At 38.6% G+C, this 22,683-nt stretch overlaps 1 protein-coding gene, 1 long non-coding RNA gene and 1 other non-coding gene across 3 annotated transcripts in view; 1 reads left to right on the plus strand and 2 right to left on the minus strand.

Annotated features, from left to right (window-relative positions):
• LOC138916421 (uncharacterized) overlaps positions 1-22,683 on the plus strand; it is a 37,356-nt gene that overhangs the window by 10,585 nt on the left and 4,088 nt on the right. Inside the window, exon 2 of the long non-coding RNA XR_011423660.1 lies at positions 17,189-17,341. This is a non-coding gene — a long non-coding RNA (uncharacterized lncRNA). The remainder of the gene's footprint in view (positions 1-17,188; positions 17,342-22,683) is intronic.
• Positions 164-1,114, minus strand: OR10V12 (olfactory receptor family 10 subfamily V member 12). Its single transcript, NM_001391116.1, is given in 1 exon segment — positions 164-1,114. A coding segment is annotated over 1 exon segment (951 nt).
• On the minus strand, positions 20,807-20,912 carry LOC111776151 (U6 spliceosomal RNA). Its single transcript, XR_002812105.1, has one exon. It is a non-coding gene; the product is annotated as a U6 spliceosomal RNA (small nuclear RNA).

A 22,683-nucleotide genomic window follows, 5' to 3' on the forward strand; every position in this document is an offset into this window, starting at 1 on the left:
CTTTCAGGAGCTACACTATATTTGGAGCTAGAAATAGGAACTGGGGCATGCAGAAGAGGTAAATCCAATTCCCCAAACGTTTACGTCATCTGATCCCTGAGTTTATCATTTTCTGAAGAAGTATTTCCTGCCATTTACATGACCCCAGAAACTCTCACATTTTTTAGTTCAGTAAATGTCTTTTCATTATCTTACTTAGTGCATCTTTCAGCTCCTTGTTTCTGATACTGTAGATCAAGGGATTCAAGACAGGGGTGACAAAGGTGTAGACAACAGACACCACACGGCCCATTTCTGGGTTGTAACTAGAGCTGGGGCGTAAATAGATGAGGCTACAGCAGCCATATTGGAGGAGAACCACAGTCAGATGAGAAGAGCAGGTGGTGAACGCCTTGTGCCGTCCCTCTGCTGAGTGGATCTTCAAAATGGCAACCACAATGAAGAAATATGACATGGAGATCAGGGAAAAGGGAATGGTAAGGATGATGACACTGGCGATGAAGATCATGGTTTCTTGCGTTCGAGTATCTCCACACGCCAACCGCAAGATAGGGAGTACATCACAGTAGAAGTGAGTGATTCTATTGTGGCCACAAAATGGCAGATGGAAAATCAGAACTGTCAGTTGTAAGGCTACAATGAAACCAAGGACAAGGGCTCCCACAGCCAGCTGGGCACACAGCCGCCGTCTCATGATGAGGGTGTAATGCAAAGGATCCCGGATAGCTACAAACCCATCATAAGCCATGATCCCTAAGAAGATACAGTCAGCACTGCCCAGAAAGACAAAGAAGAACATCTGTGTGCCACAGCCAGTGAAAGAGATGGGTATTCTCCCCATGGTCAGGAGGTTGACCAAAGCCAGAGGGGCAACAGTGGAAGAGTAAAAGATCTCCAGAACCGCCAGGTTGGCCAGAAAGAAATACATGGGAATGTGAAGTGAACGCTCTGCCCAGACAGTGAGAAAGATTGTCGCATTACCAATGAGACTGCCGGTATACATTAGCAGGAAAGCCACAAAAATAAACATTTGTACCTCCAAGATGGGTGAAAATGGGTGAAAGTGGAACTGGATCTCTATGGTTTGGTTTTCATCCCCCATAAAGTGGCACATTGGGTTTTCTAGGACAGAAAAAAGAATGTGTTAGGAAAGAAAGTGCTGTGTGCTTTAGGATGAGGGTGATGATACTGTTTTAGCTCCTATAGCTTTAATAATTTTGAAGATGAGTTTATGCTGGGAAGGTCACTCTCTGTTCTTGCTTGTGTTTGTCAGCTCGTATTTTCAAGAGAGTTGGCTGGGATTACCTGTAAAGCCTAGCACTATGAATAAGAGCCAAGTTAATTTGCCCCGTGTGGCAGCTGAGCTCAGGACTTTGACTTCATTTTTGTCTTGCAAGAACCAGCTGAACTGATAACCCCTGAGCCTCTAAACTTATACATTGTGTAACAATAATATGCTGGCCATCAAGTATGAAGTCCTGATGGTCTTGATTCTAAGACCTATAGTATACATTGGGGTCATATTGTCCCATATAAAGGATGCTCCATTTTTCTTGGAAGGGTTGTCTTCCTCAAGAGGAAAAGAGGTCAGCTTGTGCCAGTTCAGCAGCCCTGAGCACAGTGACTCCATTACTGATCTATGGTTGCAGAGAAAGCTTTGAGCCTTCAAGTACATTGGCCCTTAGCTATAGGCACAACATCCCCATACCTCTTATAAACTTTCTCTATGCTTCTAACCAAGAGTCAAGAGAAGAACAGCAGTTTTAGAAACTGCATCAAAATAGACTTCTAGCTTTGGTGAGTTTATAAAGATTCTCCTCACCATCACAATTGGACAATGCTCATGTTCTTGTATGTGGTAAAGTATCAAGTACATATCTTGTACATCTTTCTAAAACAAACTTTTATTCTATTTTATGATAATTTGCTTTATATATGTCATTTCTTCATAGATATATAATCTGCTGCAGGATAAGGACTGTATCTTATTCCTCTCCCTCTAATGCCTAGTATGGTGGCCAAGAAATGTTTATTGAATGAATAAATAAGTGAATAAGTCTTTTACACAACCTGGGTATGTTTACATTTAGGCCAAGCACATGGTTTTGTAATGTGTAACTTAAGGGTTCGTGGAAGGAAAACACTCCTCTTACAAACCTGGTACAGCTTAACTCCTGTGTGTTTAGAAAACATTGTCACTGAAGATTTGCCCATCTTATCAGTACTTATAAGATTGACTTTAACTAATCCAGCGCTCAAATCTCAAACTGTTTTCCTCTATGAGGAAAATATCCTTTCTCCATCTCCCTGAATCTATGCTTAAAGGAGATCAGGCTAATGTGCGTTTCTGGTCTGGGCACTGCCCTGCTCGGGCCTCACCACTAAAAGGGACTGAACATTGAATATAGAGCTTTCTCTAGACTACTGGGAGTGAATTAGGCTAGAATAGACTCTCAAAGGAAGACTAGAGAATTTAAAACAACCAGGGTCTTGTTTCAGTTGCTTTGTAGCTGCTGTTACACCCATAAACATTCCCTTCAACCAACAATCATCACAAAGGAAGTCACCGAAACTCTCATGCGTTTTGTTAATTTCCGCTTGGATCTGGGTCAGGCTCATCCTTAGACATTCTAAGATGTGTTAGGATTTGAAGGACCTTGTAAAGACCCTCATTCATAAAATCAATTTTTTTCCCTGGTAAAATTTACCCAGCTAAAATGACAATGCGAGCTAAGATGGAGGGGGGTAGGGGCATAAATCAAGAGGGTCAGATATAATACCATTTTATCTGTGAATAGCACCTTACCTGATTTTATTTGCCAGAATCAATTCAGCTTCTCTTTCAGGCCCTGGAAACAGGGAACATTTTAGAGCACTGTGCATGTGGGAGGAGGGAGTGACATAACCTGAGCATGAACCTTGGAGAATGACTAGATGTCTTATAGCAGCTCAGGGACACTTTTTTTAGACAACTTTCTGTTTTTTCAATGTATTTATGTTCCACTATCTCATATAATTTTCTTAAAATGTGCAGGAGGTAGGAAGATAGCTATTAATAACTCCATCTTGTGGCTGAGGCACAGAAAGGGTAACTGACCCATTATCTTGCAGTGATTCAGAGGTAGAAGAGAGGTTAGCATTTAGATCTCCTTGAACTTATCAATGATTACATAATTACATAAATATTGTACATAGAGAACTGAAAGCTAGCATTTAGATCTCCTTGTACTTATCAATGATTACGTAATTACATAAATATTGTACATAGAGAACTGAAAGCAGGAAAAATGATCCTCAGGGATTTTATATACTATTATATCAGAATAAGAACTCATGTTGTTTATGGTAAGACTTTCACAGGGTCATCAGTACAGCTTTTGAAAAATCAATGATGATAATAGCTAGCCTGTAATGACAACACCACGAGACACCATACAAATCACTTTCTAGTCATTACCTCATTTTATCTTGACAACAACTTCACCAGATAGCTGTTAATATTATTTGTATATTGAAGGTGAAGAAACTGAAGTGCACAGAGATAACGTTGTCAAAGTCACACAGCTGGTAAATGGCAGAGCCAAGTGATGGTCCCAGGTCTACTTGATTCCAGTACTCAAGTTTTCAACCCCACTAAGCTTAACTCCCAATGTTGTGGACTAGTGAGAATGACTGTGTTTTCAGGAACCAGGGTTGGTGCTTTTGATGTCTGTAACAATAGCTTTAATTCTGAGTATATCTGAACTCCTCATAGGCTAAGCCGAGTCTCACCCATGTCATTTTTATTTGATTCAGTAGTAGCCCCAACCATAGAAACTTTGTAGATTCACAGAATTAGCTAGAAGTTCTGGGTGGAATTCTCTTCATCTTTTCTTCTAGGATCATTAAGGCTGTTCTTTCAATATAAGAGCCTTGACCTGGGAAAAGCTATTTGCCGGTTTGTCCTGAGTTCACTGGGGGGTCAGTGACAAGATCATAGCTGGTTTATGGTCCTGTGACAAGAATCAAGCCAAGATTTACGCAATGATATAATAGTATATAAAATCCTTGATTATCATTTTTTGTTTGTTTTTTCAGTTCTTCATGTACAATACTGTCTTCCTGCCGCTGATTATCTCCACAGGACAAAGTGTATGTACGTTAGTGCAGCGTTGTGATTTCTCCAATTTGAGCCAGGACAGTCTAGTCCCGTGAGGGAATCCAGTGACCATAAAAGTATTCCTAACTCCATCAGGAGTCTCCTGTGTATCTTTCTCTTTCTGGATTTTAATTACTGTAATTGATGATTTAAGGTGTTTAAATTATATTTTCTCTTATTTCACGTTCTCCAAGAAGGAGGGGCTCACGTCTCTCATATCTTATGCATACAGTGGTACACTCAACAGCTGTCCTAGTCCCAGAATACATGAATGAAGGAAGGAAGGATGTCTTACTTATATGCTAGGGAGAGGGAGAATATGTAGCATAGTCTGGGAGATTTTGAGGTTTCTGTAAGGACTAGTTCAATGTAGGGTCTTATTACCATCCTCATAAGAAATAAAAAATAGCAGGGAACTTCTCTAGAACATCCTGAATCTTGGAGCCGGAGCCAGAGCCAGAGCCAAAAAGATCTCCACCTGATTCCTTTGGACCACACAGATATGTGTTTAATAATGGGATGTTAAGAAGTAAGCCGATTTACCCATGAAATGATCATTGCCATTCCTGTGACTAGACACATAGCCTCTCAATTCTCTTCATTCTGAGGTTATCAGATGTTTCTCTGCTGTGAACCCAAACTTGAAATCATTCAATGCACAGTAAAACCTTTCTGATCCCCTTTGTCTACCTTCACTTGGACTAAATTGTGAGACCAAGGTCCCATGATAAATGGCAGGTCTATAAGTCACTGATTATCTGGATAGAAAGCCAAAACTTAGATCAAAATTCTGTGGTGCTGCCAGTCTTCCAGATTTCTGCAGATGTTACAGAAACCAAAGACAGAGACAGAATTTTTAGGATTATTTTGGTATTATCAAGAACTCTGATGGTGTATCTCCTTTACTATAATCTGTATTTGTATCTGTATAGTTGGCTGTTGAGCACAGAGGTAAGGAATCTGACACCTTAAAAGGCAGCTAAGAGAGATGCTGGTGTTGGGTGAGAACTTACCTTGCTCTAGAAGGATGAACCTATCTTCTAATCCAAGTGTTATTTCTAAAGATTTCCCTCAGTCTTTGAGCCTTTAAAACTCTGGCAGGGATGCTTGGGATCAATCTCCTGGGTGTCGCTAGATCCCTGCCCACAAACAAGCGCCTGGTGGTGGCACACACCGTGTCACTGCTGCTCCTTCTCAGTAGTCAGACTCACCTTCAGGAGTTCCTGTCAAATCAAAGCATCCCTTCAGCAGTTTTGCATCTTGCTCTGTTTTGGTTGAAGTGAGTTCAGAGCTTGGTCCCTAGAAGTGTTCACAATCCACAAGGAAAGTTACATCATCTACAGTGGTTTATAGCTCTTAGAAATTCGAAGCAGCAAAAGCCAAAGACCTTTGTCAGCCACTGTTTAGCAGCTTTTAAAGAGCAGACGTACGTTTCATTGGTACTTTGCCTTGATGATGTCATCCCCTTTCTCTAATATTTTAAAAATTGTTCTTAGGGTGTTTTCTATGATAGTGTCATTAAGCCAGAAAACAGCCAGAATAGTCTTTTTTCTGTAGTAAAAGCACTAGTGTCATTTTCATTAAAAAAATCAATAATATGATATCTAATTACCTGATAAGGAGTTAAGAGTTTGAGTCAAACACCTGATTATTTTGCTGCAAGCCCCTTGAAATTTTGAGTGATGAAGGCAAAATTTTGGATTAACAGACTATTCTCATAGCTGTTCTGATATTCTGAAGTTGTGTAGACACAACTCGAGGGCATGTCTATAAACTTCTGAACTCGTTATTATTTCTTCTCTCAAAAATTGATGCGATATTACCACCACCATAGGGGGATGCTGCCATCATTTTCAAGGAACTTAGAAATTTCCTTTATTATAGAAGGGGGAAGTTGGAGAAAAAAAGAGATGAACAAATTCTTGTGGATTTGAAAAAGTACTCACTTAAAAATAATGTGAAATATATGTAAAATATGCATATATCAAATAAGTAACATTTTCTAATGCCCTTGCATTACTTTTTTATTCTAACACTATCTTGTAAGGTTGGGATTATCATTCTCATTTTACAGGTAAGTCAATAGAGAGGCTCACTCAAGCTAAGTAATGTACAGTGCTTGAGCCAGGGCTGATTTCTAGGTTTCATAACTTGAAGTCCTTTTTCTTTTGTTATATTAAATTGCCTTTAATCTGCATGTTGTGGCTACAATAATTGCTACTACTTGTTATTGATATTAGGCTCTATAGGTTTAATTTTTTTTTTTTTGAGGAAGATTAGCCCTGAGCTAACTGCTGCCAATCCTCCTCTTTTTTCTGAGGAAGCCTGGCCCTGAGCTAACATCGGTGCCCATCTTCCTCTACTTTACATGTGGGATGCCTACCACAGCAATGGCTTGCCAAGCGGTGCCATGTCCACACCCGGGATCCAAACTGGCGAACCCCAGGCCACCGAAGTACAATATGCAAACTTAACCACTGAGCCACTGGGCCATCCCCCATAGGTTTAATTTTATTAAAACTTCTCTCTAGTAACCTTTTCCACTTCTACCTCTTTGTCTTTTTCACTACATATTTCTCTTCGTCATATAACCCCTAGAAGAGGATCATTTTCATGCTCATCTGGCTTATAAAGCATCTTTGAATTTGAAAAAGATGCTTCTTTTTCGACTTAAAAAATTAAACTCAACAAATCATTTATTTTTCAATAACAGAACAAACACGAATTCTTTCTATATAAGGTATACAGATCAAGTAATTGAACATGTCATAGAAAAATTGAATTTTTAATTGCAATAAATATGTACTCAAAGTTCCTAGGATATAATAATTTCTTATAAAATATTTGCACATCTTGCTTTCATGGAAATGAAGTTTTTATGAGTGTTTCAATGCTTACTAGTTCTAATATCTCATTTTTTATAGAAGTCATCACTAGATTTGACAGTCATCTTTCTTATGCCATTCTAGACCTTAAGTTTTTAATAAATATTACATTCAAGAAGCTATGTTCTCCACCAGCAACTGATAATGGCAAAGTTAATAATAAGAGTTAAAAAATCTTGAGGGGCTGACCTCATGGCTGAGTGGTTAAGTTCACGTGCTCTGCTTCAGTGGCCCAGTGTTTCGTTGGTTCGAATCCTGGGCACGGATATGGCACTGCTCATCAAGCCATGCTGAGGTGGCATCCCACATGCCACAACTAGAGGGACCTACAACTAAAAATATACAACTATGTACTGGGAGGCTTTGGGGAGAAAAAGGAAACAAAAAACTAAAAAAAAATTGGGGGAACTAGATAATATTTGAAAATGTGTCTAGTAGATTCTTACTAGAATTTAATAAATATAAATATAAATGTAATATAATAATATAAATATAATATAATATAAATATAAATAATATAAATATAAATATAAATGTAAATATATTGCAGTATTAAAACAGGAATTTCATAGTAGAGTTTAGAAAACTATTTAATGTTTTTAATTCCTTATACATTGACTTGACATCAACATTACGTTCCTTTTTGTGTTGATCACTCAATTTCAGTTATAAATTTTACATATGCCTACAGTAGTTCATAATTCCTTAGATTACACATGTCAACTAGGATACTGAAAAGACCACAAAATTCTCCTAATAGTTTAAACTTTTCTTCGTAAGATAGTATTGCCATATCCAATAGAGAAAAACAATAAATTGATTTGAAACTGCACTTTAGATAGGAGATGAGCTGATCGCGGGATTCACAATTCACTGTTGAAATGAATGTTGCTCCTTTTTTTTTCTTCTCTCAATTTTTTAGGTTGGAGAAGTTGCTATTTGGGTCAGAGACTCTGAAAAATTTATTTGGCGTCAATAATATACACATTTTGTAAATGTCACTGGTTGGTTTGTTTTTTGAACGAACTTACTGGTCCCTTTAAGTTCTTTCAAGGGCATTATGTATAATGAATTTTGGTGCCTGCATCTTATTGCTTAAAAGATTAATTTATGTAAAATTTTCTGCCAAACTATAACTTGGAAAAGTGAATTTAAAAGTAGATATTTTCTAAAGTATATCTTTGGCTTGCATTCTAGGAACTATATTCTTATTTCTAAAGAGTATTGCATACCACCTTTACTGTGTTTTTAGAGGCATGACAGCAAACTCAACTTTCATATTAAATAGTTGACAATAGCTCTAAATTTATGTTTGGTAAATGTGCCTTCAATACAATCTGGGATTTTGTTGGAATAGGAAAATGGCTATATAGCTCTTGGATGATATAAAAGTTCAGTGGTATCAAAAGAGAATTTTGCTACATTGTTCATTATAGAATAGTCTGGAATGTTTTTGAAGATCTTCTGTTTCAATCCATTATGTATTCCATACAAGTTTGTACCATTGTCATACATCACATCCACTCAAATTATTTTTGTCTGGATTAAGATCTTTTTGGCAGCCAAAAAAAAAGCTAAGGTCCACTTAATGTATCCGGCATAACGTCTATTATATGGTAGATCCTCAAAAACTAGAATCTCTAATTATCCAACCATAAAATCTCTGCATGTTGTGATTCATTATATATTAAATATTAATTGTTCATGTTATTTTTCTGCTCTGTGGCTCACTTTTATCCCATTGTTTAAAAACAAAATCCCTACTTGCCTTTCTAGACGCTCTACAAATTCTTTTCTTGCTTCTTGAATTCCATTCTATTTCCCTGCAGAATTTCAATTTTACTCTGTATTCTAATCAAGCCATTTCCTAAATAGGTCCTATGCTTTCCCACCTCCACGCCTTTGCTCACCTCAGTCCATCCTACTAGAACATGCCCCATGGTCTATTCCTGTCAAAATCTAACCTATCCTAAAATTCTTACTTAAAGAGGTATTTTCTCCATCAAATCTCCTCTAATAGCATAATTAGGCACAGGCTCTTCTTTAAACTTTCATAGTTCTTTATAGAAACCTTTCTTAGGGCATTCTGTCCTGTAGGTAATCATGTACTTGAAAAGTTATTAGACTACATATCTGATTAAGGGAAAATGCAATGGTGAGCTTATTTTATTTTATTCTACACAGTAGATCTTTGCTGAGTTAACTTAAATCAGTCTTCTTGGGCATATATGATGCCAAATCAAAAAAGGTCTGGGGATATGGGAAGAGCTACCTTAGACTGGAAAGGCTGGATCATTCATGGAACTCACAGTAGATTTTTGTTCAACAAATATTTGAGTGTTTTCTTTGTGCCAGATGGTGTGTTAGCATTTAAGTTTGCAACTGACCTGAGAAGTGGAGACAATAAGCAGGAACCTAGAGGAAGTGTCTCCCAAAGGAGCAGAACTTTGAAACTGAAAAGATTGGGGACTGCTCTTGGTGAGAGATTTTAAAAGAAGTAAACTTCACAGTAAAATGGCATCAGTTAATGAGAGCTTAAGAGACAAAAGGAAAATCTAGAGAGACCAGGTATAGATGCTGTGGAAGAGCCAAAGATGAACATGTCAGATTACAGTAAGAACTTGAACAACTTAAAAAAACAATGGGCCAGCCAGGTGGCTTAGTGGTTAAGTTCACGCACTCCGCTCTGGTGCCACAGGGTTCACCAGTTTGGATCCTGGGCAGAGACCTATGCACCATTTATCAAGCAATGCTGTGGCAGGCGTCCCACATATAAAACAGAGGAAGATGGGCACAGATGTTAGCTCAGGGCCAATCTTCCTCAAAAAAGAAAAAAAACAAAAAACCAGTTAGCAAATATGTTTCCTAGAGTGCAGAGCCATTGAAGCTTCTGGTGGAGATAAAAATCAGTACAAAGTCAATATAGAATTGCCAAAAGTCATCACCGATGCAAACTATCTTTTTCTCCGGGAGACCAGGAAGCAGGGACCAGAGCTGTTGCAGAACTTATGTGGAATAAGACTGAGACCACAGTGGATGATGCTCCAGTTCATCTCTAAATCAAGATAAGAAGCAGAGCTTGGAAGGGACTGAGATTATCTCTTAGTGTAGGAGTTCTGCTAATCCTAATACATCTCATACATCTCATGACAGAAAAGAAACTTCGTGCAATGTCTACTGTTCGACTTCAAAGGGAGATCAAAAAAGCAACTGAGGTTGGATCCTCCACAAGTTGTACCTACCGAGTCAATCTGTGGGTTGACTTTATTTACCATAAAATAAGAAATCTAAGATCTATAAAACCTCTACATTTTTAATTTTAGCTTTGAGAACAGGAAACTTGAAAATAAAGGGACTTTCTGAGGCTGACCCCGTGACCAAGTGGTTAAGTTCATGTGCTCTGCTTTGGTGGCCTAGGGTTCACTGGTTCAGATCCTGGGTGCGGACCTATGCACTGCTCATCAAGCCATGCTGTGGTGGCATCCACATAAAGGAACTAGAATGACCTAAAACCAGGATATACAACTATGTACTGGGGCGTTGGGGGGAAAAAGAAGAGGAAGATTGGCAACAGATGTTAGCTCAGGGCCAATCTTCCTCACACCCCCCAACCCCCGCCAAATAAAGCATACCTTTTAAAAAAAAGGAAATATAGGGACTTTCAGGAGGAAGAAAAATAGGTTTCATTTTGTGAGATCCCAAGATGTGAAACAAAAACAAATAAGAAGAAATTATAGAGAGAAGCCAGTCCTGGTGGTCTAATGGTTAAGATTCAGCACTCTTACCGCTGTTGTCTCCTGTTGTCTCCCACTCATAGAACCACACCACCCTCTGTTGGTTGTCATACTGTGATGGCTGTGTGCTGCTGTGATACTGAAAGCTATGCCACCGGTATTTCAAATACCAGCGGGGTCACCCATGGTGGACAGGTTTCAGTGGAGTTTCCAGACTAAGATACATGTAGAAAATAGGCCACCCATTTCTGAAGAAATTGGCTGTGAAAAGTCTGAATAGCAATGGAGCATTGTCTGAGAGAGTGCCAGAAGGTGAGAGGATGGTGCAAAAAGACTGGGCAGGGTTGGGCTCTGCTATATACAGGGTCACTGGGAGTTGGAATGGACTCAAGGGCACTAACAGAAACAGCAAAAACAGAGAGAGAGCTTTCAGTTCAATAAAAAGGGAATATCTAGTTTGGTTCTGGGTAAAATGAAGTCAGCATACTCTACCCTGTCCCATCCACTGAATGCGTCTATAAACCTTGGGCAGAGCAGAGAGCAGCCATGTGAGGACTCTGAAAAGCGAATAATAGTAGGGAGTTTGGGACAGAAGACCAGAATTAGAAGTATAGCTGAACTGGTGGTTGGTTTGCCCCTCTTCGTTCCCTGTCCAGTATCCCCTGGTCTGGACTCAAGGCAGCCTGAAACCCAGAAGTTGGCATTGAAATGGATAGTGCTCAAGAGGTACCATCTGGTTCAGACTTGAAGAGTGAGAAAGGGACCTCCTGCTGGTGACAGTAGCAGCAGTGGGGCCCACAGGCATCTAAAACTCTGAGGGAGGGCACCTTCTTCTCCAATCAAAGGACCTGTTGTCCCAGGAACGTAGGGTGAACCCCTGTTGAGTTTTTCTCTCCCCTGTCTTCTTGCTGCTTGGACTCAGACATGGGAGCAGTCAAGGGAAACTCGCTTCAGAGTAGGGTAAATAAAGCTTCAGCCTTCTGACCATAGGAGAACCCCAGGAAACTGGAAAGTACCGGGGAAATTTTGGAGAGGGAGGAGCTTGAGAAAGTGACCCAATAAAGCTGTTTATAAACTCTTGGGCTCACACCTTAGCCACATATGGCTGGAAATTATTCCAAACAGCATAGTAAAGACTTTGAGAACTGAACCAAGAGATAAACCACTTTCTAGCTGTCAGACTGGCCACTGGATAGAACACTCGTGGAACATACCTGAATACCACATCAAAGGCTTTGAAAACGGAACTGGCAGTGAAACCACAACATAAAGGGATGGTGCTGGTGGCAAAGGGATTTCCACTCTATGAATCTAATAACCAGGGAAATTACTGACACTAGTGATGGTAGTAACCATGCCATCTCTCATTTCCCGGAAGTGGATGAGGATGGGGAACCAAAGTAAAGATTTGGCAGTAGCTGTGAATGTTGATCACTTCCCAACTGGACCATTTCCCAGAGCAGTGGATCTTAAACTTTATTATGTATCAGCACCACATGGAGGGTATGGAAGGCTTGTTAAAACTCATACAGCTGGACCTCACCTTCTCCGGGTTCTGATTAAGTAGGTCTGCGGTGGGGCCTGAGAACTTGCATTTGTAACAGGTTCCCAGGTGATGCAGACACTCCTGGTCCTAGGAACTACGCTTTGAGGATCACTGTTGTAATGTAGCATTGGAGGGGAAACAACTTGCTTCCAGGTACATATCATTAATCGGAATAATTGAGAAGCCAGAGAGAATCATCTGTGATTTAAAGTTTTTGTCTAGCAATTCTGTGTTAGATAGTAAACACACACGTACATGCCATTTGGTGTTAATTCTAGCCTCCAGGAACAACTGCTTCCTCTACTTCCCCTTCTTTTGCTCCATCTCCTCCTCCTCCACCCCTCTCACCCTCACTCTTCATTCTCTGCTTTCTTCTTCTTTAGCAACTATGATATTAGGTATTGAAGAAAATGTATATAATTTCCTTGACCTCCAAGAACAACAACTCCTTCTCTTTATCTCCTTTCCCCTCACTCTTCCTCTTCCCTTCCCTCTTCTTCTTCCCCTCTCCCTACTCTACTTCCTCCTTACTCTGGATGCAATAACAAAACATACTTGGAATTTTCATCAGAACAATTAGAATTCTCATCAGAATGATGACTCAGAGGAGGCCACAGACTTTTTCTTCATATAAATATTCACATGTCTTTGTGACACTGGACACTGGATTCCATTGCCCACAGACACTGTAATGCGTTTTGGCCCACTTAGCAGTTGGCCACATATTCCTGAATTTTCCAGGTGAATAATGGATCTGTCGATAGGATTCACTGATTCATTTCCAATTTTTGTAAACTAAACATACAGGGTATATCCATAAAGACAGATCGATCTCTAGAAAATCAAACTAAAGAGGCCTTTTATTTGCGATGAAGCCCACCCACCTCAACCCTGGATGCCACTACTACATGGTGAGGTCCCTATACTTTTCTATCCTTGGGATTTGGGGAGAAAGAGACAGAACTTGAGAAAGTTAACAGAGGAGCTGGTTTTACCAAGCCCCATGAGAAACAGGAAAGAATCTTTTTGAGTGTTAAGACAACAAAAACTGTATTTACAGTTTTTCTGACAACAAGAAACAGAGAATGTTTGTTCTAATTCTTTTCATAATTTTCCTTTTTAGAAGAGTATCCATAAATGAAACTTTCTCAGCTTACATATAAACAGCATTTTATAACATTGTATCTGAACTTAATGACCAGAAATAGTGGCGAAGTTTTATGTACAGAAAAATGTCTATTATTTGTATTATTGGAAAACTATGAATACCTAAAATGTTCAGTTTGGGGGAAATGGTTTGACTCTGTATTAATCAGCTATTGCTGCAAAAAATGTCATAGAAGAAACTAATCCCAAACTTAGTGACTTATAAGTACTTATTTATTTTACTTACTTATTTTTTCACTTGTTTGTGTAGGCGATTGCGTGTCAGCTGGGGCACCTCTCGTTGAGGTTTAGGCTTCAGGTTGGCTAGGCGTGGCTCCACCCTTCAGACTGTGTTCCAGTCTGCTGCACATGTCTTGTTTTGGGACCACACTGAGGGGTCAGCTGCTTCCTGGGGCATGCTTTTCCCGTTGTGATAGGGGAAGGTGAGAGGATTAGTTAGACTAAGAAAGCATGTCTAAAACCTGTCCTCCATCCTGTCTGCTAAGATTCCATTGGTCAGAGAGAGTCACATGACCAAGACCAACGTCAATGGAGTCAGGCAATTTACTCTGCACCTTTTAGGGCCCTGCAAGTTTATATGGCAGAGGGAGAGAGTAAAGAATTGAGAACAACAATCTAAATCTACTGAGCACTTTTACAATCATAAGATGAGATTTTTTCTTTTTAAAAAAGCTTTTTATTGTGGATAACATCAAAATACCAAAGAAGCAGGGCCAGCCCAGTGGTGCAGTGGTTAAGTTTGCACGTTGCGCATTGGTGGCCCTGGGTTCGCCAGTTCAGATCCCAGGTGCAGACCTATGCACCTCTTGACAAATCATGCTGTGGCAGGCATCCTGCATATAAAGTAGAGGAAGATGGGCATGGATGTTAGCTCAGGGCCAGTCTTCCTCAAAAAATACCTCCAAAAAACCAAAGCAGCAAGAAGAGTACAATGCACCTCCATGTTGCCATCACTCAGCTTTGACAATGACCAACTCCTGGCTACCCTTCTTTCATCTATATTTCCATTCACTCCGTTATTGGATTATTTTAATTCCTAGATATCACATATTTTAGAATCTATCTCTAAGAGATAATTTTTTAAAAAAGGATAGCCACGATCCCTTGAAAAAATAATTTCTTAAGCACATGATGGAATCTTAGCTATAAAAACCATGTCAACAATATGTTTGTAATGACATAGGAAATAAATATAATTTTGAATGAAAAAGGATACAGTATAATTGCAAGTCTGTTAAAAAACATGCTATACAAGCGATCAAATGCAAATTTAACAAAATGTTACTAACAGTTGTTCTTTATTCGTGGGAATAAAGGTGATGTTTAAGGACCTTTTATTTTTATCCATTTCAACACTTCCTTTAATAATTATGGATTACTTTTATGATAAAAATAATGATGTCAAATTTAAATCTAAACATAAACTTAAATTCTTGGGCCAGTCAGGTTACTTAACATTCCTATTGCTAGTTTACTGAAAAGGAAGCATAAAAATTAGAAAGAGCAATATACTTGCCATCAGAGGACTTTGGGGAAGTCGCTCAAACTCAGAACCTATGTGTACCCCTCATTTGACAAATGAGGATAATACAATAGCAAATTAGGAACATTTTGGTCTCAAGGATCAAGTGCTTGTGAAAACATTTTGCAAATGGAAACTTGCTATACAAGTGTAAGATATTGTTATTTCTGAGATCAAATTCCTAGCTGGAACCTGAAGTTTGATACCTATAAGAGCATGTTCTAAACAGCAGGCTGTGGGAAATTGTCTTGTTCTTTAGTTTCATGTGGTTAGTTAGAAACAGCACTGGATTAATGACCAAGCTGGCTTGGGTTCTGGGTCTGGTGTTGCCACGAACTAGCCTTATAACCTTCTGAGAGTCCTCCCTACTTTTTTTTTTGCAAAAATTAGGGGGTTGGTTTAGATGATCTTTAAGGGCCCTCTATCTATGACAAACAATGGATGGCAAAATGACTAATCCAAAATTTCGGAACCGTGAAAAGTAATTTTTCACATGAGGCATAATGCCAACATTTGCTGACAGTCACTAAGTCGATTTGTTTACTCTCTCCCTAGGTTGATACTCGTATACTGTGTGTGAATCTGGTGAGACGAAATGGGCCAATTAAAATGTGGGATCCAAGTTTTCATAAAGCAGATGACAAAGTAGTTTATGGAGTTTCATATTTAGAACCATGCAGGGGCTGGCCCAGTGGTGCAGCAGTTAAGTTCGCATGTTCTGCTTCGGCAGCCTGGGGTTCATTGGTTGGGATCCTGGCTGCGGACCTATGCACCGCTTGTCAAGTCATGCTATGGCAAGCATCCCACATATAAAGTAGAGGAAGATGGGTACAGATGTTAGCTCAGGGCCAGTCTTCCTTGGCAAAAAGAGGAGGATTGGCAGCAGATGTCAGCTCAGGGCAAATCTTCCTCAAAAAAAAAAAAAAGAAAAAGAAAAAGAAAAAAGAGCCATGCAATATACCCAAACAGAATCATTTTGGGAACTTGTGTGCTGCCTTTAGTGTGATTTGGACTTAACCAGAACATTTAAGTTGAAGTTCTGCTTCTTTCCCTTACTAGCTGGGTGACCTTGGGTAAATCCCTTAGCTGTCTTGATGCTCCATTTCCCAACCTGACGAATGTGTATTATAATGCCAGTTTCATAGGGATTCTGTTGAAAGGGTAGAAATGATAATATTCTTGGAAGAGCTTTGTACACGGGAAAATATTGTACACACAAAGTCTCTGCTTTGATGTTCATAGGGCTGAGTCGTCTAGAAGTATAGCATTGCCTGTTTTCACACATCTTAATGAATGAAGTTGGTAAAGAGGATAATCAAGGGCCATGGGTATTAAAAAAGAAAGGAAACAGAAGAAATAATTGGTTTCAAAACCTGGACAAGAACCAGAAATGGAAGCTGGAGTTTTGAACGTTGACGTTGGAGCAAGAGATTTGTCAGGAGACCAGGGCTTCAGCTTAATAATTATTCCCTCCTCAGAGCCATTACCCTGGGCCTTATTAAGTGAAGTTAGGACCTTTAGGGATCTATATGTGGGCATAATATAATAATTCTCAAATGACACTGTGTGACCTTAAGGCATAATCATCAGACTCGAGAATCAAGTAGAATTTTCATTAAACTAACTCTAACAAAGAGAACTCATAATAACTAGAAACAAAGACTCAGCACAAATCTAAATAAAGGATGCCACTTCCCAAATATTGAGGTCAATAGTTCAGGGATATTTTTTTGTTTCATGCATTGGCAAAACTCATTTTTAAGAGTCTGCACAATTTTATATTCTTTTCCCTCTTTCTCATGCCTTACAAAGCCATAGTATCTTGGTTATTTTATTCCTCGGATTCTCAATATCTTGGAAAAATAAATATATGTTTTTTCCTAGTGGTAAAATAAACAATTCTATTAGCTCCTTATGGCAGTCCAAATGTCAATCTCTGTCTACACTCTTCTCCAATTCTTATCCTAGGAAACTGAAACTTATCCTTCCTCACGTGCTCCAATGCCACGTCATCTGTGAAGGCTTGCTTGCTTACCCCACACTGTAATTCACTCTCCCCATGCCTCTCACAGCACTTTATTCATATTTCAGCTTTAGCCTCTGTTGCATCAAATCATAGTTGTTCGTTAACGTGTTTGTTACTCCCTCGACTGTAAGCTCCTTAAAGAGAAAAGCATGTTTTTTTTCCATTTTTAGGTCTCAGGACCTCACAAAATATCTGATGTTGGGTATGAGATGAAATTAGAAGGGAGATGGGAAGAACTCAGTGCCTGAATACCTGGCCTCATTTTTGACCTGCATCTCTTCTCTGAACTGGATGTCTGTCCGAAAGACAGAGCCAAGAAAAAGGTAGTCTCTTGATTATCATTCATCTCTTTTGTTTGCCTACTTCCATCTTCCTTTATTGCTCCAGTCCCTCATTTCTTTGATCTTCCCTCTCTTCTCACCTGTAATAAACAAAAATGTTCACAGTGTAAACAAATAAAGCAATACATGGATTATAATATGAAGTATAAAATAAATATTCATGATTATATGCTGATATAAATACATAATTGAATAAAAATTTAAATGGGGAAGAATAGACAAATTTCCGATTCAGCAGAATTCCAAATAATTTATGTAGATACTTCCCCCTCAACTTAGGGAAGTGTAGCTCCCTACTCCTTAAGTGTGGGCTGACTATGGTAATTTCCTTCCAAAGAATGTAACATGGGAAGGGAGAAGAGAAAGTAAGTTTACACTGGAGAAACCTGACAAACACCACCTCTGCGAGATGATCAGTCAATATCAATAGTGACGTCATGTTTATGTTATATACCATTGATATGATGTATGAAAATGACACTTTACTCTGTGATTTTCTTCCAAAAATTCATAACTTCTTGTCTAAGCATCAGACAAATTCAATTTGAAGGATGTTCTACAGAATACCTGACCAGGATTCGTCAAGAATGTCAAGGTTATCAAAAACAAAGAAAGTCTAAAAAACTCGTAGCTGAGAAGAACCTATAGACATGTGATGACTAAATGTAATGTGGTCTCCTGGCTAGGATCCTTGAACAGAAAAGGAATATTAGGTAAAAAATAAGATAATCTGAATAAACTAGGAACTTTGGTTAATAATAATGTGTCAATATTGGTGAATTAATTATGATAAATGTCCTATAATAATGTTAATAATAGGGGAAACTGAGCACGGTGTATACACATTCAGTCTTATCTAAAATAGATATCCCCCCCTCAATTAATTCCTATTGAGTTACCATGTTTATTGCTTTCATAGCAATTATTGCAGTCTATAATTATCTTTTTATTTGTTTACTGTATGCCTCTCCCATCAGATTGTAAACTCCGCGAGGGCAAAGATCTTCTCTGTTCATTCACTGCTGCGTTCTCAGTATGTTCCAGGTTGCCACACATAGGAGATACGCAATAAATAACTGTTGAAAGAAGGAAGGAATTATTGTTAGTTGTAACCAAGACTTGTAGGGTCATTGCAACTGGAGCAGAATTAACTCATTACATGACATTATAAATAGAACATACTTCATGCTTTCTCTAAAAAGAGGTAGTGGAGAAATTGCCTTTGATCTGGTCTCCCTCTCTCCCTCCCTCCCTCCTTTCTTTCTTTCAATAATTAAAAGAATAATATCCCCAAGCACCTTGTGAAGTATGAATAACATGATGTTGCCTGGGGTTTCTTCTTGGAAGATGTGTAAATAAGGGTGCTAAGGTACATTTGTTCATCCTAGGAAATTTCTCACTTCTCTTAGTACCTTAATTAAGTCAACTGGAAAAAATACACATTACCACAGATGTACACCATAGGAGACACAGACTTTCTCCATGGAGAGGTTGTCACTGAAACAGAAGCATCTAGCTACTAAGGATAAAGATAGTCTCTCTCTGTGCACAGCTGGGGGTTTCCCCATCCTGGGATCACTAAAAGAAAGGTTGTGATAAAGAGGCTGGGAAACTGGAAAGACAGTCACAAAAAAATAGTTGAATGTTAGGCCCTGGGCACAGTGCATCTTTCTATATGTTTAATGAAGAACAGTGGTGGGCAACTAAGAAAGAATTTTATATGATCTGTTTCAGTCTTTGAAGTATTTCTGTACTTTGATTGGTGTGTTCAGTTTCTTCCATTAGGTTATTTAGCCTGAACTTCTCCAGATGATTTTTTTTTTTAGTGCCACCAGTTCATTGTTGGAAGTTTTATGAGATGTTCAAAGATATATTAGACATGGTCTCTGCCATCCATGAGATCAGCATCTGACTTGGGAGATAAAACACACAGGAATGAAATGTTTCCCTAATAATAAAGTCCAAGGTGAGACTGTCCCTTGAAAGGGATATTGTCATAGTTAGAGGAGGGAGGACAAGAAGAGTAAGGTAAGGCTTCACAGTGGAGGCAAAAACTGAGCTGGCCCTGAAAGGATAACTGTGAATTAATGATTAATAAATTAATTCAATATTTTTGAAATTCTAGGCACCACACTAGCAGAAATAGCTTTTTCTTCCAAAAAGGTTACAGTGTACTGGAGGGAGATAAATAGGACACTACAGCGTTACAGATGCTGTGATGGAGTTATATACAAGGTACAGAAGGAACACAGGGGGACAATGTAGTCACTTGTCCTGGATGGGGAGGGTGGTCAGGAAAGCCTTTTTAGATGAAGTGTGGCTGAGCTGAATAGCTCAATAAAAAACACATCTCCTTAAAAGATATGTAATAGGAAAGAATGGTGGTATATCACTTAGAGTTTAACCATTCTCCTTATTTTAAACAGAAAAGATTGAGTGCTGTGAGATAGGTGCTTAACGAATCATTGAAAGGGATGGAGAACTGGGGTCTAGGCTGGGACTCTAGGAAAGAGTCCTCTGCAGCACAGAACTGGCCACCCAGATGAAGCACCACATTTATCTGAAAGAGCCTGGGGATTCAAGGAGTCCCCATTGATGGAGTTTTTGGCTACAGAGCCATACTCCTTCTGTTAGACTCTCAGCAGTAAAATGGATGCCTCATTCTCAGGACACCTCTCTCTCCAGGTTACTCAGTTTTAATTCATGTCTTGGAGTGCATCTGGTTGGTGGAAACTAGATTACATTCTAAATTTCTAGGAAGTCCAGGAGTTTTCAGCTTTTTAGGTTCTAAAGTGTGTGAAGACTCACCAGATGGTGGTTGGAACAGATGATGCACACACCAAGTTGACATGTCCTCCACAAGTTGCACACTGACCTCAAATGACAAAGACCATCTAGTACCATACTCTTGGGTAAGTAGGCTGTCTAACCGGACTGGCGAATTACAGATCAGAAAATTGTCTCACACCAGTTAAACACTTCGAGGATATTCAAGTGTGTAATGTTTAATTAACACACACACATACACACACACACAACATAGTTGGTTATCTGCTGTCCCCACTGATTTATTTGATCTTTTATTGAGATATAATTGACAAATGACATTATATTAATTTCAGGTGTACAACATAATGATTCACTATTTGCATATATTTCAAAATGATCATCACAAGTCTAGTTAACATGCATCACCACACGTATTTACAATTTTTTTCTTATGATGAGAGCTTTTAAGATCTACTGTCTTAACAACTTTCAAATATACAATACAGTATTATTAACTATAGTCACCATGCTGTACCTTATATCTCCATGACTTATTTATTTTATAACTGGAAGCTTGTACATTTTGACTCCCTTTACCCATTTCACCTACCCCCTACCCTCCACCTCTGGCAACCATTAATCTGTTCTCTGCATTTGTGAGTTCAGTTTTTTATTTTTAAAAATATGGAATGCTTCATGAATTTGAATGTCATCTTTGCACAGGGACCATGCTAATCTTCTCAGTGTCATTCCAATTTTAGTATATGTGCTGCAAAGTGAACACTCATTAATTTTAAATAATGAGAAAGTCACACGGCAACATCTGACTTTCAAAAGACCTCAGAATGAAACCGCTTTTGGGAGGGAGTGTTTCCCAAGTCAGATGCCCACAGAATCCTAGCACTTGGTCTTTCTGTCCTACTTAGGAGAAGAGAAGGGCAACAGCTATTTCATTTGTTCTTGCCCAGGTTGTTCTTTCACTTGCTGATTAGGAAGAAGCTAAGTATCTATTACCATCAGAGTTGGAGAACACTGCAGAAGCCTGTTGAATGTGAGGAGAATTGGCCAGAGCATTGATAGAAGTAAAGAGAACGTGGGAGAATTAATGAATCAAAGTCAGTTCTTGAAGATATCTTAAATATTAACAAGCTTAATCCTCTTATTTTGTAGATACTGAGACTGAGGCTTGAAGGATGACAGTGACTTTTCCAGTTTACAGCTCCTAGAAACCATGTCTCCTGAATCTCAGTCCAATGATATCCCTTCCAGAGAAGCAATGATAGATGCTTTGATGCCCGATGCACTCCTTGCTGCCTGTTGCAATAACCCAGAACTCTTCTCATCTTTTCACAGTCCCAGAGATTCCTCAAATATTCTGCTTTCCTCTGTCAGCCCTATCCCCATATCCTCATGTGATTTGTTTTTTCCAGTGTTTTTTGACTCACCTTTTCTTCATTATTTTCCACTCTGGATAACAGAACTCTTTCCTCTGCTTCTAAACACTGCAATACCACAAAAGGACGACAAGAAAAATTAGAGACTACTTTGGATTTTTTTTCTGGGTGTAATTGCAGAGTATGCCTGTCCATTTAGCTCTCTGTAACTATTGGAATAAAATGGAGCAACATTAATAACATCAGTTTTACAGCAAGTGAAAGTTACAAATTCTCAAAATTTTCTACGAGTGATTGAAGTTTAAAGATATCCTTGCCCTCAACAAAATATTAGCAAATCAAATACAACAATACATTAAAAGGGATCACATACCACAATCAAATGGGATTTATTCCAGGGATTCAGGGATGGTTTAAAATCTGCAAATAAATCAATGTGATACACCACGTTAACAAAATGAAAAATAAAAGTCACATGATCATCTCAACAGATGCAGAGAAAGCATTTGACAAGCTCCAACATCCATTTATGATAAAAAAAAAAACTCTCAATAAAATGGGTACAGAAGGAAAGTACCTCAACATAATAAAGGCCCTATATGACAAACCCATAGCCGACATCATACTCAATGGTGGAAAACTGAAAGCCGTCCCTTTGAGAACAGGAACACGACAAGGATGCCCACTCTCACCACTCTTATTCAATGTTGTACTGGAAGTTTTGGTCAGAGCAATTAGGTAATAAAACTAAATAAAAGGCAGCCAAAGTGGAAAGGAAGAAATAAAACTGTCACTATTTGCAGATGACATGATTCTATATATAGAAAACCCTAAAGAATCTACCAAAAAACTATTAGAAATAATAAAAAAATGCAGTAAAGTTGCAGGTACAAAATGAACATACAAAAATCAGTTGCATTTCTATGCACTAACAGCAAAATAGCAGAAAGAGAAATCAAGAATACAATTCCATTTATAATCACAACAAAAAGAACAAAATACCTAGGAACAAATTTACCCAAGGAAGTAAAAGATCTATACACTGAAAACTATAAGAGATTATTGAAAGAAATTGGAGAAAATATAAAGAAATGGAAAAATATTCCATGATCATGGATTGGAAGAATAAACATAGTTAAAATGTCCATATTACCTAAAGCA

Source organism: Equus caballus, chromosome 12, assembly GCF_041296265.1.
Source record: "Equus caballus isolate H_3958 breed thoroughbred chromosome 12, TB-T2T, whole genome shotgun sequence".
NCBI lineage: Eukaryota > Metazoa > Chordata > Mammalia > Perissodactyla > Equidae > Equus > Equus caballus.